This window comes from Squalius cephalus (genome assembly GCF_949319135.1).
Source record: "Squalius cephalus genome assembly, chromosome: 5".
NCBI classification, from domain to species: Eukaryota; Metazoa; Chordata; class Actinopteri; order Cypriniformes; family Leuciscidae; genus Squalius; species Squalius cephalus.
The window spans coordinates 27288285-27312666 of NC_137126.1; the positions used below are offsets into that span (position 1 = coordinate 27288285).

Below are 24382 nucleotides of genomic sequence, written 5' to 3' on the forward strand. Positions count from 1 at the left end.
GTACTTTTTTTGTTTCCCTGCATTAGGAAAAATGGTACTGCTTAATTCTGCACTGTAAAATTGGGATGTTTGTAGAACTAAAAAAAAAAAAAAAAAATGAAACCAAGAGTTTGAATGTTTGGTCACACTTTAGATTAGGGTTCAATTCTCACTATTAACTATGACTTTTGTCTTAATAAACTCCTAATAACTGCTTATTAATAGTTAGTAAGGTAGTTGTTAAGTTTAGGTATTGGGTAATGCTAATAAGCAACTAGTTATTAGTGAGAATTGGACCCTAATTTTTAATTACATATTATTAATTCTTTATATAATTCATTATTTTAAAATAAATCTCTTACTGAACATAAAATGTCAAATTGCCATTAATCTGCTATCATTTTAAAAATGAATTCTTGACATCAAGACAAGGTTTTGAACATGATGAAATCAATGGCAATGTAAATAAAACTTGCAAGTAGCCAAGCAATGTAACCCTTGCTGAATTCGGAACCGCATGCTAATATACCACTCTTACTACTTTTACAATATCTTTCTATGACAGAAATAGTTGGGGTAGTATGCGTTTCCGAATTCACACATAGGCTATTTAAGTATTAATGCCCCAGTGCATGCTGGGAATATGGCAAATAAGATTTAAACAAAAAATATTTTTTTTAATGTAGCGCTGTCTGAACTAAAAGAATTAATTAATCCAGTTGTATCTATCTGTAATGCCAATTGACAGTCAGAGTAGTATCTACGTTAATCAAATAAATCTTTAGTTATTTATTTTCAGTACCATTTACTTAATCTAAGATTATGTTTTTACAGTGCATCTGATAATCTGAGGCCTTTGGGAGTCTTTGCACATCCTGAGAGGAGTTTTTCCTGACTTCACCTGAGACTTCCCATTGCAGGGCACACGACGAGTGTCTCCTTGGCAATGGCCACATGAGATACGGACAGCTGAAAGATGCCCCCACAAGTCTCTGCCATCACAGCCTTTACAATTTGTCACTTTGTTGAGGGGGCGGGGCTAAGTGCGCCGCATAGCGTTGCTATTGGCCAAGACGTGACTTGAGTTTTGCCCAGGGATGGCAATTTTTCTTTTTTTTTTCCTTCTTCTTTTTTCAGGCAGAGCTTGTCCTACTGCAGTATAGGCACATTAGTGCTGCACTGCTCTCTCTCTCTCTCTCTCTCTCTCTCTCTCTCTCTCTCTCTCTCTCTCTCTCGCTCTCTCTCTCTCTGCGGAATGCGCACTGCACTTTTGGGTGGGCAGAACACCGGGCGTCACAGAGGGAGCGAGATCTACTCACACTCAGTTCTCGCTTGAGTGCTCAGGTTTCGGCAGAGTGCCTTGAGAATCGCTTGTACCCTGTTTTTCAAATAAAAACGCTTTCCATTGAGACCTAAAAGCTCGTTTTAACCATTTCTCTACACTATTCAAGGGTTGAATAGCTCTTTATTACTCTCAAAGAGAGTGTTAGCCTCGAGGCGTTGACTCTGTGAGTGCACATATATTTCGGCAAGGAAAATGGCAAAAGATGATAAGGAGAGCGGGTGGAAAGAGTTCTTCTGGAACCCGAGGACGCGCGAGTTCTGCGGGAGGACCGCGAGCAGTTGGGGTAAGTCTTACACAGCATTGACAGGATTACACTCATGCATGTATGATAATTAGTTCCACATAATTTTGCATTATAATATGTAACTGAGCTGCAAACTTTAGCTCAGTGAGTCTCACTGTTTGTGTGGAGAAGTTCACTGAACAGACACGTCGCTGTCCGAGGTGCTGAAACTCCAGTTGCTTTGCCGGGCTGTAATGCGTCACATGCGTTTCCTCTCCTCGGCGTGTTTATGCAGTTGCAAAACGTAATACGTTAGAATTGGTGTGTGTTTATGCTTGCCAAATTAACGAAATTTGTATGTACGGAACGGATAGATGTTACTGTACTCAATGATTATTGTCTTATTCTGGACTTTGCGGTCAGAAGTGTTGAATGCGCGGCATCAGCCAATGAACAGCGCGGAGAAATGTGATGCGTCGAGTTACTGCAAAACTCCACAATGCGCTTCTGGCAGAATGTCTAAAGCTGGGATGGGCTACTTCGGTCCTGGAGGTCTACTGTCCTGCAGAGTTTAGCTTCAGCCCTAATCAAACACACCTGAACAAGCTAATCAAGGTCTTCGGGATTACTAGAAAGCTACAGACAGATGTGTTTTTATCAGGGTTGGAGCTAAACTCTGCAGGACACTGGCCCTCCAGGACCGAAGTTGCCCATCCCTGCTCTAAAGGCTTGCACACATCAGTATTTCCTGAACCACATTCTGTAAAGAATGGTCATTTTAACTGCAGAAGAATGTCAAAATTCTGCAGTAGTTAAATACCTTACTATGTGCCGTTGTTTACAGAAGTACAAAGTATTATTTATTGTAAAATGTTTTGTGAAAGATTACAACCTACTTAACGAGGCAGTTCAAATATAGTGAAAATACTGTATAAGTGATGTTTTTGTTAAAATTATGAATCACTTTAATTGGAAAAGGGGCATTTCCTGCTCAAACAGAAGGTTAGTTTCTTTCTTTGTAGCAGTCATGTAGATTGGAGGGCTTTATGTTGTATTTTATCATGTTTATTGCATTATTTTACTGTTTTACCAAACAGTTGTTAGAGAGGCCAGTTTTGATTAATTTTAGCCCTTAGTGTGCAACCTTTATCAATATGTGTTGATCATAAGGCTGGTATAAACCTAATTTAATGACAGTTAGGAACTGTAACATATACAGTCACCAAATGCCAACCCTTCATTTTGATAACATCATCAGCCAGTATTTTTTTTTTTTTTTTTTTTTTTTTGGTGGTTAGGCAGTTTTACAATGTTCATTCTGCCATCTGGTTTAAACCTGGTTAAACTTTCCAAACATATCCAAATCTAAATAGAAGTGAACCATAAAACACCTTTAGCCCACTGCATGCTGCTGCAAATTGTCTTTTGCAGTGACATTGGGATGATTTAATCTAGCCAAGGGCCATCTTGAGTGTGTGCGTGGGGGTTTGTGAATTAGTGTAAGATGTAATCCTTTACTAATAGGCTCATTGGTTGCCTTGGTGAGGCTATCATGTGGAGACGCAGCCTATTCAAGGGCCGTAGATTAATTCTGGAACTGAATGTATCTTTTAATCAGGATGTGATGGCATTAATTGCCATCCAAAATTGCCCGCCGGGAATCTATAACTCAGCTGTCAATGCTGTGGGATTGTGTGTGTGTGTGTGTGTGTGTGTGAGAGAGAGAGAGAGAGAGAGAGAGAGAGAGAGAGAGAGAGAGAGAGAGAGAGAGAGAGAGAGAGAGAGAGTGCACTTGAGTTGGAGAAATGCTAGATCACTGCCCTCAAGACTTCCATGTATGCCAGCAGATTTTGCTCTAGGGAGCTGAGTGTGTAACACTTCACCGAGTGTGTGTTTGAGTGTGTGTGTGTGTGTGTGATGCTCTGAGGACTAACTGCCCAGTTAAGCCAGTGTGCTCTCTAAGACTCCTTAATTAGTCTATTTTTGTCTGTGCCCAAACCAGAGTGAACCTGGGTATGCTTAGATTCTTTAACAAAGTACATCCTCATTACTGGAGCTTAATCATGACCTATGGAGGACGGTGGAAGCTGCAGCTACATTCATACAGCTGTGTCTTCTATTGAAACATATCCAAAGTTTCTTTCAGGATTCATGGGGCACAGAGGGGTCAATACATCCGATAAAAGCACTTAAACCTGATCTTACTGCAGCCCTCTGGAGGGTCATAAACAGCCTGTGCCCCATCTTGTTGTAAAACATCACTCTTGCAAAGGCTGTAAGTGAATCTCTAAACCACTGCACTGTCTGATATTCTAGATCAGGGGTTCCCAAAAAAAATTATCAGCCAAACCCCTTTGACATAAAATGTTTACTTGAAGTAAATCATTTAGACTTTAAGTTAATATTTCAATAATTAACAATACATTTGTATGAGTATGGCTCTCTGATGACGGTTAACAGTAAGTAAAAAATAAAAAATCATATTTTTTAGTAAGTATTTAATTTTGATTGAGATGAAATTATGTAATTTTACCTGCATATTATCCTTAATTGCATGGTGAACACATATGAGGTCTTCTGAAAGTAGCGCCAGTTTCAGTTTAGTTTCCGAAGAAGTACAGTACAGTACAGCGTTGCTGTGGATGACTGCAATGTTCAAATCAAGTATTCCAGAGAGCTATGTAATAAGCTATTTGCTGCAGTTACCCTGAGGAGCTTTTTTCTTTTCTTTTTTTTAACCTGATCTAACCCTTATCTTTGTTTGTGTAACTTAATTGATTCTGTGATTTATAAGTATTTTTGCCTTAAATAAAATCTGTTAATTTAGTTACAATGTGAAGCACATTGTAATGTTATCATTTAGTTACTATATTAACTATTTGCAATTAATCGCATCCAAAATAAAAGTTTGTGTTTACATAATATATGTGTGTGTACTGTGTATAATTATTTTGTATATATAAATACACACACATGCATGTATATATTTAAGAAATATTTGCATACATATACTGTATATATATTTATATAGTTTATATTATATATAAATCTAATTTTTTATATATATAAATAACACATTTTTCTTAAATATATACATGCATGTGTGTGTATTTATATATACAAATTTAATTATACACAGTACACACACATATATTATTAAAAACAAACTTTTATTTTGGATGCGATTAATCGCGATTAATCTTTTGACAGCCCTAATAGTAATGCCTCCATTACAAAGTTCTTGTTGCCAGAACAGGAAATTGATATTCACTTGATATTCCCTTTGTCTACATCACAGCTGTGTGTTCCTCTGAAGCTGTGTTTGATAGTATGGTGGCCTGGTAGGTTTGATGAATCAGAAAGGATGTGTGCATAGATCTAAAGAGACTGTTTGTATGGGTTTGTGTCTGTATTAATGAACAGATCACAGCGGCACATTTTGCTCCTGTCTTTCAGGTTGCATTCAAATTAGAGGGTTGAAATAGGGAGGGTGACTTTCATCATGATGAGAGACAGATAAAGAAACAGAAGAGCACCGATAGTGTATCACTCTCACCCGGTGCAGAATTCGCCACACACACACACACACACACACACACACACACAGATCGTGAGGAGGGCCAGCAGAGCTAATGAGGATGTACCACATTTTAACCCTATAACCAAGTTCAGCAGGTAATGTTTGATAATGCAGGTACTTGGTGTCCTGATAGAGCTGTTATTTTAAGGCTCTCCTGCTGTGAGATTAAGTAGTGCTTAATGATTCGATCATTTGGGCATTGTAAGTCTCTCTGCATTAGGCAACGTTCTCACCTTATCTTTGCTCGCTTTTTCTCTTACGCATCCATTGCGTCCTTTTTCACTCTCTCCAGGCATATTAACACACAACTCCTGTGTAATCCTAGCCTGAAGAGTAACCTCACATTGCACTGCTGTTATTGATCAGTGAAAGCCTGTCTGTGCGGGGAGCTCCTGGATGCAGAGGAGCGGGGGGGGGCAGAGATCCGGTATCCCTCCTCCCTCGGCCCGGGGCAACCTGATCGACGGTCCCCAGGGGCCTCGCTGCCTGAAGCTCAGGTGTCCCGTAGCTTAATGAGCTCTCCTCAGGCGTACACACTCCTGCAAACATCCCTCATATCCCCTCTATGGAATGATAGAGCCTGATCTGTTCAAAATAGCAACCATAAATTATGTAATGTGAATATGTTTTGAAGTACATTCTTAGTACAGAGGCAAATGGAGGAGCTACTTTTTATCAGAGTATTCAGGTAATTAACATAAAATGTTAGGCAGTCCAAATGTCCTACAAGATATACTACATGTACACTGCTGTTCAGAAGTTTGGGATTAGTACATTTTTAAAAATGAAATAATACTTTTATTTACCAAGGATGCAATTGAGCAAAACATTTCCAGTTCAAATAAATGTTGTTCTTTTGAACATTCTATTAATAATAATAATAATAATAAAGTCAGTTTCCGCAAAAATTCAGCAGCACAGCTGATGTTTCTTGAGCAGCAAATCAGCATATTATTTTACAATGTATTTTATTCCTGTGATGTCAAAGCTGAATTTCCAGCATCATTACTCCAGTCTTCAGTGTCACATGATCCTTCAGAAATCATTCTAAACTAAAATAGAAAACTGTTATTTTTAATTGTAATGATATTTCACAATATTACTGTTTTAATGTATTTTATTGCAGTCTTGGTGAGTAGAAAATACTTGCGAGTAGAATGGTAGTGTATATAATTATTACTATAATTATTACTACTATTATTACAAGTCTATTGCAAAAAGGTGTTTAAAATAGTGAACATCATACATGTTCCCATACACATAACAGCATACAGTATATATGCATTTTAAACTTTTGACATTAACTGTCAGCTATGTCAATTACCCTTATGATAAATATTACCGTTATATCATGGCTCATAAACAATACTTATTTATGCAAAATGGCTCCGTCTGTCATTAACATCAGCAAAAACTCCTGGCTCTTTTATAACCATATATGGTGCCAGATTATTTTACAAAATTACAGTACAGAGTACAGACATTAAATTCCTCATGAATAAACAACCATTGGCATCATTTAGCCATTCATCTAAGTGGTACTGCCAAATATCAACCCATAATGCCAGTGGTGCAGTCTGTAAAGATACCTATTTAGCGCAGTTGTGTGGACAATCATCTTTATGATTAAGAGTGCTTGCATGACTGTCTGTAGAGACATAGGCTACTCTGGAGTTCTTAAACCATACAGTATATTCCCTGAAAATCCCCCTTGTGATTTAATCTGCCCTCTTCTCCTCCTTCTGTCACCATCCCTCCCCTTTTCACCCCTCTTAACACACATCTGCCCTGCAGTAATTCAAGTTTGTCAGAGGCATTGACCAGAAAGGATTACAAGAATTCCTGTATGGGACGTTTGTGTGTAAAAGTATGAATGTGTGTGAGACAGAACTGCTGTGAATGTGTATTAATGTACTGTATAAATATATGAATGAGGAGAGGAGATCGGGATGCTCTGGTGAGAAGTTAAGAGGATTAGGCCTACTAGTCTTATTTCTTTTCTCAGTTACATCAGCAGAAGGAGGGAGAGGAAGCAAGAAAAAGTGCAAAAGATGGTTATGGTCATATAATATTCTGTATATCTTATAACAAACACTCTGTTCACAAATATGTTTTTATAAAAGAGTGTAGAGTGTATGAGAAGTTACAATAAGGGAAAACAAGTTTTATCCTATAACATTTCATTGAGTCTTTGGGTCAAGACACAGTAAATGTATAGCTCTGATGTAATTTCTGTCAAGAATAAATAGGGATTGTTTGCAAAACATACTTTTGCAAACTACTCCTAGACTGATGGCCCAATCTGAAAAAATCTTTGGAGTCCCTATGCAAATATTAGTTAATTAAAGGCTTAGTTCAACTAAAAAAATTAAATTATCCCATAATTTACTCATCAAGCCATCCTTTGCATATATGACTTTCTTCCTCAAGCCAAAAACAATCTGAGTTAAATTAAAAATATCCTGGCTCTTCCAAGCTTTATAATGGGAGTGAATGGTAACTGCGATTGCCGGACGAAGCCAGTGATTATAGTTTATAAATGTATAAATATTGATATTTTTCTTATAAAAACGCATCGCTTCACTTCAGAAGGCCTTTCGTAACACCCTGGAGCTGTAGGGATTACTTTTATGATGTATGGATGCGCTTTTTTTGGGCTTTAAAATCTGTTACCATTCACTCCCATTACAAAGCTCGGAAGAGCCAGGATATTTTTAATATAACTCTGATTGTGTTTGGCTGAAAGAAGAAAGTCATATACGCATAGGATGGCTTGAGGGTGAGTAAATTATGGGTTCATTTTCATTTTTGGGTGAACTAACCATTTAACAGTAACATTTATCACTCATTAATATTAACCTTTCATCCAGCATGGCTGCCACATACTGTACCAAAATAAATGTATTGGCTTTGGCCACTTTTACTGTAAATGCTGTAACTCTTAAAAGAACGAGATATGTAAACAAACTTTGGTATATTAATATAAGAGCTCAAATTAAGGACGCATGGCAAATTTGGAGGGACTTGGCCACTTGGCAGCACTATCACAGTGAAAACCTTAAAAATGGCTCTCACTATACAGGACTGTTGTTCAATCTATATTTTGTATGTAGTATACTTGTTCCATCAGTGAGGACAGTCATATATAAAAATAGCCGCCATCAGCTAATCAGTATCGCCTGCAGCTATAGACAGGTTAAAATGATCTGCTCAAAACACATATAAAGTGGGAGACATGTAAAATTGGCTTGTGCTGATTGGACAGTAGGTGGCATCAAAAATGCCTTCTCCATATGGCTCCTTGAAATGTATGGGGCATTTACATTGTCATTGTGCTATCTGTCTGTCAAAAATGCTTAATGCCATGCAAAATATGGGTTCATGGTGCCTAAACTCCAATAAGTCCTGTATGCAGCTGTATTTATTTGTCAATTTAAATGAATCAGCATTATTTATTATTATTATTATTTGTAGTAGTAGTAATTATTATTAATAATTAATATTCTTAATGTTATTCACCCATAAGTTTGACCAGTGACACATATTTTGCATGTACTGTATGGGGAATTTCCAAGAACTTGAGTGCAGGATGTGTTCGTTTTGAGTTTGTATTTGAATGTGTGTGTCCATATAGGTCTGATCCTGCTGTTTTATCTGGCATTCTACATTTTCCTGGCTGGATTATTTACTCTCACCATGTACGCAATGCTGCAGACACTCGATGACCACAAACCAACGTACCAAGATAGACTTTCAACTCCAGGTGATACACACAGACTTGTTCCTATACATGTGGAAACCTTTTATAATATGTTTTTAAATTAAGCAAATTATAACCACTGCACACGAATGTTACCATTAAGTGGTCTATTCATTAGCCTTTTTTATGTATAATAAATGCAAAATAAATGCAAACATATTTCGGTCACAGTGATTGTGTTCGTGACATGTTCGTGGATCAACATATTTTTTGATCCTGGAACAACATTTCTGTCTGAAAATGTAGCTATTATATCGTTACCCCTAACTTAACCCTACCCATAAGTTATCCCTAAAATCAGAGGGAAATGATAGGTAAATAACACTGATGTAGAAGCACCTATAGTTGTAAGCCTAAACTTGACATAAACTGTAAACTTGTCCCTCAAATCTGTCTGGTTGATTGGAATGTTGTTCCAGGATCAACAAAGATGTTGATCCAGAAACATGTTGTACTTGGTGAAATCACGGTGACCCAAACATACACACACTCATAGACTACATCTGTGAACATCGCCTCTTATTGGTTCTCTGTTGTTTTGTAGGGATGATGATCAGACCTAGAGGAGAGCAGTTGGAGATCGATTACACAGTGGAGTACACAGAGACCTGGGAAAGATATGTCCAGGCCCTCAATAACTTCCTCTCTCGTGAGTACAGTGAGGTGTTCGAACAATAATATATGTGGGCCTATTACAGAGAAACTGCTGCAGTTATTTTACTAATATAATTACGCATGTAATTTAGCAAGACATTCACAGAAGGTCATGTCCTTTTGCTTCTTTTATGCAGCCTACAATGACTCAGTCCAGGCCCAGAAGAATTACGAGTGTAAACCAGATCAGTACTTCATCCAGGAGGACAGCGGCAGTTTGAAAAACTTCCCCAAGCGTTCCTGCCAGTTCAACCGCTCCATATTGGAGGATTGCTCTGGAATCACAGATCGCTATTATGGTTACAACGAGGGCAAGCCCTGCGTCATCATCAAGCTCAACCGTGTAAGACGTCGAGCTTGGAATGGAATGGAGTGAAATCTTTGTGTCAGAAACATTTACAATAATATCCAAAAAGTTGTACCAGTAATGGACAATGGTCAAATTACAGTTTATGGTAACACTTTAGTTTAGGGTCCAATTCTCACTATTAACTACACTTTTAAGAAAAATGGTTCTAAACAGTACCAAATTAGGGTTCTTCGGGTTATAACAATAGCAGAACCCTTTTTGGTGCTAAATAGAATGGTGCTTTTTATAAGGTTCCATAAAGAACATGCTTTTAAAGTGCTATATAGGACCTTAATGGTGGTATAAATAATTCATTAATATTAGTATATTAGTATCTTCATATTATTAATATTACTATTATTTTTTATAAATTATTTATTAATATTGTTTTTGAAGTCCTCTATCTGCTTGGTCTTATATCTTGTTGCCTCTTTTTAGGTTTTACATAAAAAACAGCATGTTGTGTCAATTAGGTAGCTACTTTTATTTTTTATTGACATGGCAGGTTGTAGCAAAAATGACAGTGCTCTAACAACAGTTGATAGCTGAATACATTAATAAATAACAATTGACATTGAACACGATATAGATGTAGACCAAGTTACAGTGAAATATCCTCAAAATCCTTATGATGTCTTTACGTCCTTCATTATGTGTGTGTATTCTGAGTGGCAGTTTCTCTCTGCAGATGATGAGGTTTGATTTGGACAGCATCTGAAATACACAATTGAGTTTAGAGTTATGTCTCTTCCATTTGATTATGTAAAAATAATTATGTTCATGAAGGCCAAAATTAGCAAAAATGGATAGTATGAGCCCTTTACCATGTTAAAAGGAAAAAGTGATTTAAAGTCATGGGATGGCTTTAATGTGTGACTGGGTATGTTTAGGCATAAAGTCATAATAATAAAATAAAAAAACAATTTGGATCATAAATTCCATATCTCTGTTACTTTGTGGAGAAGAGAAGATGAGTAACATTATCCTTAACTGAACAGAGCTGCTAACACTTACATGTTCTGTTAAACTAAAAAGAGACAAAGACATGATTGTTAGGAAATGATTGTTACCATTTATAATTTATAGACATTTTAAGAAAGAAATCATTTACCTGTTGAGAGTATGTTGACAGTCTGTGTAGTTGTATAGCTGAGCTCCAGAAAATCAGTATGAGGAGGCTTTGACAGTTACAAATTTGAAAAACAAAAAGGCGGGAATAAAGAACCCTAAACTCTAACATAAAGAACCATTTCAACATATAAAGACAACATCTTCAGGATGATACGGTTCTAAATAGAACTGTTACTATGTGTAAAGAACCTTTAAAGAACCATATTTTTTTTAGAGTGTAGTTGCTTATTAGCATGCATATTACTAGGATATTTGCTGTTTATTAGTACTTATAAAGCACATATTAATGCCTTATTCTGCATGATCATATTCTACATTCCTTAATCTTACCCAATACCTAAACTTAACAACTACCTTAATAACTATTAATAAGCAGTAATTAGGAGTTTACTGAGGCAAACATTATAGTTAATAGTTAGTTAGTGAGAATTGGGCCCTAATCTAAAGTGTTACCCAGTTGCAAACATATTGTACCGCTCAATCCTTCAATTGGCAAATCAGAGACAAGTATTCCTTCAGACTCTCCCACCTGACTGTTTATAATAGTTCATCAGAGTTATTTTAGATTCGTAACGAGGCCCAATTTGACCTTTTGGTTCTTATCAGTGAGTCACTTTCTTTTTCTCTCTCATTTCAATCTTTTTTGCAGGTGATCAATATGTTACCTTCTCAAAGCAAGATTCCTCCTTACGTCACATGTAATGCTAAGGTAAGAGCGCTCTGTCTCAGTCTCCCACTCTCTTCTTATCCTTCAGTCTATTAGAAAGGGATTGATTTCAGATTAAAGTTACATGAGCCATTCAACAAGGCCACCAGATTAAATTAGCCAGTAATCAGAACTGCGGCCAGCTTCGGAGAAAAGCTGCCACGACAGACTATGTGCTGCTTTCTCACATGCAAATAAACGAGAAGATACAAACTGAAATGAGAGCAAGTTAAGAAACATTGGTGTGTTTCCCATTCATTGTAAGTCAGAATGCATTCAGCATTTATTAGTTGGTGCAAGATTCAGTCTCTTTGCACTGTTTTCAAATTCCATGAAACTGAGAGGTGGGCGTGTTTAAGCCATTACCTCATTTGCATAATTACTTTAGATGTTTAGTTTTAGAAAATGAAATAGTTTGAGTTAACAACACCGTTGCTTGTTTGTATTCACATACTGTAGGTTAGTTTAAGTTGTTGTTACCCCACTGTAATGCCACACATTATCAGGTAGCAAACTTTGATCTGTATTGCATTAGAGCAGATGTTTATCATGCTCTTTCCCGGAGCTTTCTCAATAGTGTGTGCCATTGGAATCCGAATCAATTATGTTTGTGTTGGTTCTGGCTGTCGACCAGTGGTTTAATCTAATGGTGCCATTCAGGCTCATGCAGATATGTTCCTTTTTTCATTTTAACACATCTTGCCCTTTTGTCATCATGGACACATCATTCCTCCTCCTGTGTTCTGTATTGTTGTCATTTAATTGTTGCTTTCATTGTTTGTTCAATGAGTGTTGTTTTACACCATTGCTCATCATCTTCGTTTATGTTTCATGTGGATGATTTGTTTTGTTTTTTCTGTCTCATCTGTTCTCCCCATCCATTCTTGTCAGAAATACAAACTTGGGAAAGACGAGTGGGTAAGAATAATAGACAGAATAAAGAATAATCATTTTAACAGAGTATTTTACTAGCTGTATTTTACAGCTTCGATATTCTGCAAGGAGAGAAAAATTGGAAGCCAGACTTTATATTTTTCTCAAACTGACCAATCTTTATTTAAGTTTAAAATCTATGTTTTAGCAGCAAAAGATAAAATGATTATTCATACAGTCAGATCATATGCTAGATAATTCCAGCATAAGATCATATCAAGGGGTAATTAGTTTTTCTGTTCATTTGTTTAATCTAGTAATAGTAGTTTTGGAATTAGAACAGGATCATACCCTCAGATCAAATGCTGAGCTGAGATGAACTGAATGTATCCCTCCCTCTGTAGACGGATGACTCAGACAAAATTGGTGAACTGAAGTACTTTCCCCCCAATGGCACCTTGAATCTTATGTACTTTCCATACTATGGCAAGAAATCCCAGGTACAATGCACACACACACACACACACTTGGAGAATACACCTGTAAGCACACAGACACACATCTTGCATGTACTTAAAGTCAGCATGAACTTAAAATTCACCCTATCTGTTTTGATATATGTATGTTTCATTATTATTATTATTATTAATATTATTATTATTATTGACCATTTTAAATCAAAATGCAAAAACTGAAATTTCCGGTGAAATGTCATACATCTCTCGTATGCTGGAATTCTCCAATCAATTAGTCCACTTAAACCCCGCCCCTTTCTTACAATCAATCTAGAGATCGCATTCAGATCTTCCTCCGTCCAATAATCAGTTGATGGAAAGAATTGTCCCCATCCTACATGTTTTTTTTTTCTCGATAACCCGTTTACTCAGATGTACATGATTAAATGGAAGAAAAGACTCAGGCTGCATCTGAAATCGCATACTTCTCTACTATATAGCGAAAAACAGTATGTGACAAAAGAAGTATGTCTGAATTCATAGCACTCATAAAAGAGTAGGCAAAAAGTAGCCGTAGGAACCCATAGGAATGACCTACTTCTTCTGGCGAGATTCTGAAGTGTGCATACGATGTACACTTTACTATCCCATGAAGCCACAGGAGAGGATTTATGAATGGCAATGAAGCAACGCAACTCACACCGGAAGGTCACATGATAATGACAACATGGCGAATGTAGTATGTCCAAATTCATACTACACACATTCATACTATATATAACATACTTTTTAGTGGTTGTGAAGTAATTATTCAAAATAAGTACCTACTCAGGAGAGTATGCGCTTTCGGACGCAGCCTTCAAGTGCAATCAGTGGCTGAATCAGAAATCGCCCCCTATACCCTCAAATAGGGCGTTATTTGAGGGGACAGCCAGTTGTAGTGGTGTCCGAAACCATAGTGGATGTTATTGAGTGCACTTATTCAATCCCACATTGCACTGCAATAACGAGTGTTCAACCGATGTACGCTCAACGTTTGTCCGAATTCGCTCACTCCTTTTCATTCAAGTGAACAGTGTTAGTGGACTAATGTAAGAAATAGTGAATGAGGGTTTAGGGGGCGATTTCGGATTCAGCCAGTATTTTATGTTGTGCTGACATGGTATTCATCTGATACTGACACCTAGTGATGTGGATGTAGCATCACAGGAAGAAAAGTTGATTTCATTTGAGAAATGTGCTATGCACAGCAAATGAAAGTGTCCAATAACAGGAGGCAACTGAGATAAAGCGAGTTGTATTCAGCTGGTCATGTGATCTCAACATCTCAATACAGCTTTTATTAGGCCACCTTTAATAAATCAGCCACATCTCACTCTTCTTCTGCTGCAGGTAAACTACTCTCAGCCTCTGGTGGCCATTAAGTTCCTCAACATCACCATGAATGAGGATGTCAACGTGGAGTGCAGAATCAACGCTGACGGCATTGGTGTGGGCAGTGAGCGAGACAAGTTTGCTGGGCGCATTTCCTTCAAACTGAGGATCAACTCCAGATTTTAAATAGATGAAATTATGTTCCTTTATTTTACACACACACACACACACACACACACACACACACACACACACACACACACACACACACACACAGAGAAGGCACAATATGCACAGAAGGCACAGCTAGACATAAGCCAGGCACAGCAATCCTCTGCACAGACAGATCAGAGAATAATACTTCAACATTTCAAAGAAATATATATTTTTTTCATTTGAGACTGTAGTGAGGTTGTAGAGAGTTATCAAGGTTGTGGTTTTGTGTGTATTAATGTGTGTACATCTGTGTGTGCGTGTGTTTGCATGTGTGAGTTGAGATATTACAGTATTTATTTTCTGAAACAAAAGTTAAACCGCATGCTCAGCTATGAGAGCTATTTATTAAATAATATATTATTCTATAAAACAATAGTAAGAATAAAGGGACATCATTTTTTAAAAGGAGAAAAAGTCAGAACTTAAAAAAATGCTGTTTTTCTTCCATTATTAGCTGTAATAATTTAGCAGAAAATAATTATGATTTCAAAGCAGTTGTCTATGACTTAATGTGAGAGATCTCATGTTTGGATCTCATGCTCTTGAGTGCTAGCAAAGAAAGGTTTTTTTTTTTTTTTTTTTTTTTTTGCATGCATGCATGCATGTATCAGTTGTAAAAATTGGTACTGAAACCTCTCCTCTGTCTGATTTGTGGATATTTTATACCAACATGTAGATAACACTGATCAAAGTCAGCTCTACATTCATCTTCAACACACATGAAAAATCTGATACATTCTGATTCATACAAACATTTCTGGTTTCGGCACTGACTGTCATGCGTCACGTTTCATTTATTATGAGGCGTGTCTATTTAAGTTTGTTTATATGTATAAATAGATCTTTTGCAGTATTTTCCTTTTTTTTTTGTTTGCATGTGTAATCCTATTTGTCTCACATGGTGAGGGAATATGATGTTTTGTATTGATTTGCAGCGGCTCAGAGGATGACAACAGGCCTGGGTTCAGTTCAAAATCTGAAAAATAGGTAGAAAAAGTTTAATATGTGTGTGTGAGAATACGTATGGATTTCTGCATGTGTGTGTGTGTTTTATTTGATTTGATTTCATTTCTTTTATGTTAATCTTTGTGCACAATTTACTTTCTGAATATATTTGGATTTTGTTGTAAGTGATTCCATAGAGACAGATAGAGAGGCTCTAAGAGCAGGAACAGCAGGCTTATGTCTCTGCTGATAAGGGAGACAGAAGTGAATCCAACCCAGTCCTTACCCTGCATGAGTCAATAAAACAAACAAACAAAAAACCAAGGTCACCCACCTCATTTCTCATCATTTTTAAAATCTCATTTCTTTCTTTCTTTTATGTTTTTAAACTAAAAAAACTCCCCTTTTGAGCACATACACATGCTCATGCTCCATGCTGTGAGTGTCTTGTGTTTCATGTTTAGGCTACTGTCATACAGAGAAGAGAACAGATCACCCATAAGAATATACACACATGCTTCTCTGTGCCGTAGTCGCTCTGACAAGAGTATGTGTGTACACTTCCTCTAATGCCCTAATCCTTTAATCTCACTAGATAATCCTAAATAGGTATGGTCCTCTACAACCAACATTTCTCCAAAAGTCTGTCTATCTATCCATCTATCAGACATAAGTTAAGTGTCTTCATTTATTGAAGAATATTCAATTGAGTGACAAAATGCTTCATTACATTTGATCACATTCACGTGTTGCTCTGTGATGTCTGTATTGCATATCTTTTGTTTGTGCAAGGTAAGGATGTTATCTGACCCAGCAGAGAAAGCTTCAAATCAACAAAATGAAATATTCATTTACCTCAGGTCCCAGCTCACATATCATTAACTTGATCCTGTTCAATGGTCCTGTACACTCTGGAGTGAAAGATCAACATAATTCTAATTGTGCAGTATAATTCCAATATTGTTCTCATTTTTTTTTTTTTTTGAGAATGCTGTTCATTTTCAATACCATGCATAAAAAGGCAAAAGAGAACAGCTGTAAGTGCAGACAGATTTTGCAAACAGCGCCCCCGCCGTTTCTACGGGTGAACTACACATTTAATAGTACCTATTAGCATGTGTTTATTAAAGGTATAGTTCACCCAAAATTCTGTTATCATTTACTCACCCTCAGGTTGTTACAAACCTGTATGAGTTTCTTTCCTCTGTTGTTCCAAAAGAAGACCCATTGACTTCCATGGTTCCATTCCATTTGTTTTTCCTACTATGGAAGTCAATGGCTACCACCAACTGTCTGGTTACAAACATTCTTCAAAATACCTTATTTTATGTTCATCAGAAGAAAGAAACTCGTACAGGTTTGGAACAACTTGAGGGGGAGTAAGTGTAGACAGAATTTCATGTTTGGGCGAACTATCCCTTTAATATGAAAAGCAATATATTTATTTTGTGTCCATTTCGTGTATAAAGAAAAGTTACATAATATATGTTTATTTACCTTTGGAATGGCTGATCATGAAGATAATTATGTATTAGTAGCATATATTTAAATAAATATATAGATGAGAATGGCTAGATGTGTTTTAAAATCACATGCAATACAGAAAAGATAGTATATTTTCAAAGAACCTATATTTTTATTTTTGTTGAGCATTTTATGAAAAAAGCATGTACCAGCTGGGAAATGTACGATATATTAAGCTCTGCAGTGTTTATTATAAAGGAGGTCACAAGGCTTACTTAGCCTGAGAATGTAATAATTCATGGTCACTGGTCTGGATCTCACCGTAGCCTTTGAAATACCAAAATATATGCAACTTTTATGTTTCATAACACTACAAATGTCACAGTGATAAAACAGATCATGCCAAATATGATGATCTGTTAGAACAAATGAAATGTCTCCTGTGAACATATTAACCACATGAACTGAACAGCTTTTGAAAACAAGATGACAAGTCATCCATCTAATGTATATGAAGCATATGAAAAGGGATATATAATAAATGCTGTGGTTTGGATGTATTTGAACAGATAAAGTGGGTTGTGTAAACAGGCCCGGCAACATCACAGAACAAAACTGCAGTTCATTCGATATGGCTCAATGTTCAGTGGTTCACACAGAACTGGACCTTGCGCAAAGTGTGCTGAAATGTTTGATGAACAATAAGAGGGTGAAATTATATTACCTAGTCAGTTAAATTAATTATATAAACGCCTTATACTGTATATGTTCAGAAGCTTAATCTAATGTATTGAAATAACAAACTTAATAAAATGAACAAAAATACACTGTCTGCTCTTCATCAATAAAATCTGCATTAGAAATTCTGGAGGTAAAAAGGGTTAAAACCAAGGTTTCTTGAGTTTACATTAGTGATATCTGTTCAACTAAAACAGACTAAAGAGTAGAGCTGGCATACCCACACAATTGCATGCTCAGTATTTCCATTGTCCACATGAGAATATGAATGCCATATGTATTTGTGTAAGTTTGCCCTTATAAATCATTTTCATGCATGTTAGCAGTGGTCACTATGCGAAACTTTATGAAAAACAGCCTCAGCTAAATCCGAATTATGGCCAATTTAAGAGTTTTTATTTGAGAACCTTTCTTTATTTGCATGAGCTTTGGTTTCCTGAAATAATATGTGACTCAATGCAAGGTTAAATATCCATTTTTATGTCTAAAAATGTGATTTCATAAATATTATCATTATCATATAATCTCAAATATTTTGAAAGAATGTTTTAAACAATATATTTCAGTACATTTTCAAGTTTACTGTTCAAAATGATTGTAAAATAATATAATTTAGCACACTTTCCGTTCCAAACCCCTCTGTGCTCTTCATTTAGAGCCAATTTTAGCACCTTAAGTGGTTTCTGTAAACCAACCGCTTAAAGAAAACAAGTGAAAGAAAATAGTTGCATTGCTATAGTTGCTATCTCATGTCATCATGCCAGAATAGATGTAGGCATGCGTGTGTGAGAGTTGAATATCGCCTGGACAATCATTAGGTATCAGTTGCACAGTTATAAAACTGAATTTGATAAGCATATGGATTGTAAAATGTTTTTCTGCTGAAACTTGAACTTACATAACAAAGTCTGTCACTTTTTCTGTGCCTGCATTTCTGGATCTTTCATAATCAACTACTATTATGGTGCAAACCTATTGAAAACTGCTAATATCTCCACAAAAATCAATGCATGTTTTTTTTTCTCCAATATCAGGAAAACAGATGACAAACACTGAGCACAGCATGTTGACCAGTTGCCTATTTCTATAAAAAGTTATCTTAACAATATTAATTATTGATTTATATTCTGTATTTATGTAAATTGTAAGTTGTTTTAACAACAAAAAACTATTACATGTTTAAGGTGTCAAGTCATGAATTTTGTCATTAATAATCCTTTAAGAAAGCTGACCTTTCTTTGAGTATTTCTTCTTGTATTTCTCCCATTTATCTAGCTGTGTCTTCATTATCTTCTTATAAAGGTTCAAAGTTCTAGTCTTGTATTTTAGTGTCCTGTTCTTTAGGTTGGTTCCATTCTTATTTCCCTTTCTCTTTCTACACTCAGGGTAGATCCAGCATGCCGTGTTCCTTTAGAGCAACTTCATTTCTCTTGTACACTTCTCCTATCGCTCTCACAACCCTGTTCAGTACCACAGTGGCTTCTGCCTGCGTTCCCACACACACCAGCTTGTAGAAATAAGGTCGTTCAGGCATAGCAAGAAAGGCCAGCTCTGCTCCTTTTCTCACAAACCAGGTGTGATGGTGGGCCAGTGTGCGCTGGTAAGTCTCTTTGCAGAGGTCAGAAGGGCTACGTAGACGCTCTCCTTCAGTTGCATCCTTCCCTAGTTCCAGCAGGAAGCTTTGCAGCCAGAGCAGAGCGCGGTGTAAGCGCAGAAGAGTCCTGCAGCCTGAGTTCGTCTGCTGGTGAAAATCCACCAAACCATTCTCCAACTCCCATTTAATCATAGACCGAACAGATGTGTATCCAAATGAGAGGCTGTGGTTCATTTCAGAGTAGCTAGAAGATCTGTTATGAGATGACACTGTGTCTCCTTGCTGAGTCGTTCTTTTTCTGTCTTTCATTTTCTTCTCTGCCTCTTTTTCCGCTTTTTGTGCCAGGTCACGGATGATGGTGGTTTTTGACTCAATTTCTTGTGAAATTAAACCCACCATTGGCCCCAAGGCTTCCAAAAACCTTAAATGCACAGAAAAGAGAGATATTTTGAACATGCATGTTTCTAATTTATTTATGATATTATTATCACAGAGTTGCAGTTCTCGGATTTGATTGGCCAGTTGGTGTTGTGAAAAGAGTTGTATGTCCGAATTCATATGGTGCGTCCCGATTCATGTACTTGTGCACTATTTTATACTTTCGTTTTGTAGTATAAATAGTGTGAGTAGTGTGTTTACAGTGGAAATTCCACAAAAGAAAAAGCACTTAATACCCAGATGATACACTTAATTGACCACAAAAGTTAAGAGTGAATTAAGTGTGCAATTTTGGACACTTCATGCACTGTGGCAGCTTTCCTTACAGCTATCAGACACCGATGCTGGATGACAAAATAACCGTATCAATTCATACAATAGATGGATGCATGTAGTGCATAGTATAAGTGAATGGTGTATAGTGCAGGAGTTCTCAGCTCTGACCCTCAAGGATCACTTTCATGCAGAGTTTTGCTCCAACCTAATCACCTGAACACAGTAATCAAGGACTTAGGGATTACTAGAAAGTTGCAGGTAGGTGAGTTTAATCAAGGTTGGAGCTAAACTCTGCAGGAAAGTGAACCTCTCAACCAAAGTTGAGAAGCCTTGGTTTAGTGACATTTGGGACACAACTAGGCCAATAGTTGCCTATTCATAAAACATTAGGTGAAAAGTACCGGTATGACCTACTAAGTCTGGCGAGATTCTGAGGCTTGCATCTGATGGACACTTTACTATTCCATGAGGCCATGGGAGAGCAGTTGTGAATGGCAGTGAAACGACACAACTGACGCAGGCGCATTGTCACATTACATTGAGACACCGAATTATACTCATACTAGCTTTATAATACATACTTTTTAAATGGTATAGACTTCAATTAAGTTCTTCAAATGTAGTACCTACTTTTGCTTTTTAGACACAGCTAGTAACTCTTTCTGCAAGTTACATTGGTAGTCCAGTTGGTGGCTGGATTTATTTTACCAATTTGTTCTACAACATTGTTTCATTTTGGAACGAAATATCTCTAATGTGTGTTGCTCGGAGACACGCAACGGTTTATTCTTGCTTTGCTACTTGTTGGTAAAAAAAAAAAAAAAAATGCACAAAATAATGTGTCTAAAATATAAATGATTCAGTAGTAACTTGTTTATTGAAGTTTGTGTTCTTCATCTTGCTGCTCATATGTTATAGCTTTGGAATATTTAGGTTAGCATAGCCTGCTATATGATGAGATTATGTCCGTTAACCTACCTGATAAGCTCATCCCAGCTTGCTAGGTATGGCTTTAGCAGCACATCATTGGCCGAGACTGGTGCTGCCTGCAGGTGAGCCAGCAAATTGGCAATTTGAAACCTCTGACCAGGACACACCCTCAGTGGAGCCTCACCTTTATCTGAACTATTAACTAAAGCCAAAGACGGAGGCTGAGAAAAGACAAGAGGTGGAAACGTGAGGTAAGAGGGACAGATTTCTAAGGAGAGTGGTGCAATAAAATGAGTGACAATAAATGGGCAAAGTTCCTGTTACCAGCACAAGCTGGAAATAACTGACAGCTTTGTATTATATCGTGTTCTCTTTTATATTTTTACCATTCTTACCTTGTTTTTTAGGCTATAAGCTAACGAACAAGTATCCCAGTGCTGCTCCAGGTTCCCATCTACAATGAAAGGCAGAGGATGGGAGAATAAATATTTGTAAACAGGAAGAGAAGATAAAAAAGTAATACAGTCACATAGTTTCACAGAGTGTAAGTTAATTAGACTCCCACAGAAACACATCCAGGAGTAATGGGCAAGAGTACTTGAGTACTCGTACGTGACTGCGATGATCAGTCATGAAAACGTGGATTGCCCTGACTTTAAAAAATATATTTCTCTTTTTTTTTCTGATTGGTTATTGCAGAATTTGTGGTGGTTCCTGCAGTCTGATTTGTTAGCGTTAGACATTACGCCTTCCAGACCGGCGAAATAAAGTGAAACTGGATTTTTGGAAAGTGAAACTTTTATGATGTCTATATCTGAATAATCTCAAATATTAGATGCGTTTGACTGAGTTTAATAACCAGCTAGCAAAAAGCTGCAGTTTACCGACCGGTGTTCATTCTCTCTTCAGTTTCAGCTCAAATGCAATGTCTGACATTATTGACTATGATTGGGTTATTTTGTTCTCATCATTTAAAGTTGTTTCTCTTTATGGTGCAAAAACGCGCAGTGATGACTGTAATCACTTTCTATCATGAAAAATAAAATTAAGTGCAATATGTGCAGCACAAATCTGTGCTTTGCCCGTGTATCTGCGTACTGTGAGGGAAGAGTGCATCCAGAGTTTCCCTTTCAAACCATAGATAGACTGTAAAAAACTAGTTCACATGTGCATTTGCTTCCTTTTGTGCAGATGCAAGTTGTGTTACGTTTATGTTATGTATCTAGGATATCTGATTATTAATCTCATAGGATGTGTCATAGAACAGGCTTCAGCTTACTGGAGATCATTTAATCTTCATTACCTCAAGCAGCTATTCCTTTTAGATGTTTCTTTTCCAATAACATTGATGCATCATTATCTAGCATTATCTAACGTTCATGTTTTAATCGATGCATGTTTTCATGTCATTTTTTTATTTGTCAACATTCATTTTCGTTAATAGTCTTAAAATATTTTAATTTTCATGACGGACACGCCTGCCCTCCGAGTAGTACTCGAGCAGGCCTACTTGTTTTTTGAGACCTGTCATTGATAGAAATGAGAAAATGTTGACAAAAATGCCCATCCCTATCCTAGAGGTCTATAAACTGTATCACTGACTTGCATGAGTAAATATTTATCTGAATATTAAAGGAGTAGTTAGTTACCTCCAAAATAATAATAAAAAACCTGTCATCTTTTACTCATCCTTATGCCATTTTAAACATAATGACTTAAATGTTTTTTTCCTGAAGAGAAAAAAACGTCAACTATACAAATGTGAAAATAATGCGTAACTGCGTTCCTAAATGCACGCTAAATCCAGCACATGCACAGATAGAGTTCACTGCATTCATTCACTTTGAACTGAGACAAGGACCTGATCGCGGAGTGAAGTGCACACTTCTCCTTGTGCAGTGCAGTCAGACAGTCTTTTGATAAGGACACATAGCCTTATCACGCTTTGATTTTAGCTTGTTTGACAGCAATGGTGCAAAACACGACATTAAAGACTTTTTATGTTTTTATGGGAAGTTTAAATATACTTTCTGGCTGCCACAGTCTAGTTAATGAATAGGAAGCACTGAAATTGATTTGTGGCTGTCAATGTTGATATTGTGTTGAGCCACCACAGATAAATCAGTATGGGAAACACTCCAGCTACTTTCATGAACTGTACACAAGAGACAAAATAAGATCAAATATATTTTCAGCGTCTGTTCATTGATGAGTGCACTGTAAAAAAAATATATATTCATGATGAAGACATGACAACATATGTTTTTACATTAACATTAAAATTATTTTAGCAATTTCAACTTGTTAAACAAGATTCAACTCAATTTAAGTTGAAATTACTTGATTATACTCAAAAATTGAAGGCAGCAGCTGAACTTGAGTTTTTCAGTTGAAAGGTGGAAATCCCTTAAAGTGCGATGGTCAATCAGCTCTGCTGTAACAGCCATACAGAGGGACAAGAAAATCTGGCCTATGAACCAATTGTACATAATATGCTATATCGAGTCTGTCGAAGAACAAATTAAAAAAAATATGGAAAAACTTACGTAGCCACATGGAGCCAAGCAAAAGGAGGATGAAGACTACAGCAACACAAGCCCTGAATTTGACTCCCATAATGATCTGCTGTCCTCCTCTCCGCTGCGTCTCCTCGGGTGGCCTCTCTTTCCTTCTCAGTCTATTCACTCACGCTCTCTCCTCAGCATCGCTACACCACCACCACCTTTCTTCTCTTACACAGTGTTTTTTTGATTGGGTTTCAATCTTCGCTCAAACTCAAATTGCCTGGCGAATCCTTACTCTCATGTTTTTATGTAATTTCCTGTTTTGTGTTACTCCTCTCTTTCTGCATCTCCAGTTTATTCCACCAGCCTAACTTATGCTAAGTTGATCTTTGCATTATGTTGTTTTTCTTTCTCTCATCTCCTGTCCTGCTCTCTCTGTATTGTCAGTCTCCAATGATCTTGCTCAATCAGAGTCCATAGATTAGTCAGGAACAACAAATCACTCCTTATTAGGCAAGCCCTAAGCAAACTGTAGTAACCTTTACACCAACACGTACAGACGCTACACACTTGTACAACGCGTCACAAATAAATTGTGAAATCCTGAAATCCGCAAGGGAAGGTCCTGGGTTTTATCTGTCCAATATATGCATCTCTCAACGAAAGAGAGATTTCTTTCTTCGACAGAAAATAAGGACTGTTTGAAAGATTCAAATGTCCCATTCAAATGTTGAATTCAAATGCGTCACATTCAAATGTTCTGGTTAGGCAGCTAAATAATGTTGTTGGTTTTTATTCTTTAATTACCTTAAATTCATATATTTGTATTATTTTAGTGAATCTGACAC

At 36.8% G+C, this 24382-nt stretch overlaps 2 protein-coding genes across 3 annotated transcripts; one reads left to right on the top strand and one right to left on the bottom strand.

Annotated features, from left to right (window-relative positions):
* The first annotated feature begins 1132 nt into the window (after positions 1–1132).
* Positions 1133–17162, top strand: atp1b2b (ATPase Na+/K+ transporting subunit beta 2b). Of its 2 annotated transcripts, XM_079870423.1 has the most exons (8): positions 1133–1607; positions 8762–8890; positions 9432–9536; positions 9679–9884; positions 11671–11730; positions 12619–12645; positions 13005–13100; positions 14448–17162. In XM_079870423.1, exons 1-8 carry the CDS (start codon positions 1517–1519, stop codon positions 14613–14615), a joined length of 882 nt encoding a protein of 293 aa, XP_079726549.1. In that variant the 5' UTR covers positions 1133–1516; the 3' UTR covers positions 14616–17162. The 2 variants fall into 2 exon arrangements, with proteins under 2 accessions (XP_079726549.1, XP_079726550.1); XM_079870424.1 differs by lacking the exon at positions 12619–12645 and having other exon boundaries at positions 1260–1607; positions 14448–16334.
* A 45-nt stretch (positions 17163–17207) lies between these two features.
* On the bottom strand, positions 17208–23989 carry gltpd2b (glycolipid transfer protein domain containing 2b). Its single transcript, XM_079870422.1, has 4 exons — positions 23577–23989; positions 21426–21484; positions 21079–21251; positions 17208–19807 (listed from the first exon to the last, which is right to left on the bottom strand). The coding sequence occupies exons 1-4, from the start codon at positions 23644–23646 to the stop codon at positions 19174–19176; spliced, it is 936 nt and encodes a 311-aa protein (XP_079726548.1). The 5' UTR covers positions 23647–23989; the 3' UTR covers positions 17208–19173.
* Positions 23990–24382: the final 393 nt, after the last annotated feature.

Bases quoted from the DNA above. Each gene is read 5' to 3' on its own strand.
- atp1b2b (XM_079870423.1), top strand. From the start codon at position 1,517: ATGGCAAAAGATGATAAGGAGAGCGGGTGGAAAGAGTTCTTCTGGAAC. The intron at 9,885-11,670 runs GTAAGACGTCGA...TCTTTTTTGCAG, and splicing joins TCATCATCAAGCTCAACCGT to GTGATCAATATGTTACCTTC. The intron at 13,101-14,447 runs GTACAATGCACA...CTTCTGCTGCAG, and splicing joins ACTATGGCAAGAAATCCCAG to GTAAACTACTCTCAGCCTCT.
- gltpd2b (XM_079870422.1), bottom strand. From the start codon at position 23,646: ATGGGAGTCAAATTCAGGGCTTGTGTTGCTGTAGTCTTCATCCTCCTT. The intron at 21,252-21,425 runs GTAAGAATGGTA...GTCTTTTCTCAG, and splicing joins CTTATAGCCTAAAAAACAAG to CCTCCGTCTTTGGCTTTAGT. The intron at 19,808-21,078 runs GTAGGTTAACGG...TGTGCATTTAAG, and splicing joins AGCTGGGATGAGCTTATCAG to GTTTTTGGAAGCCTTGGGGC.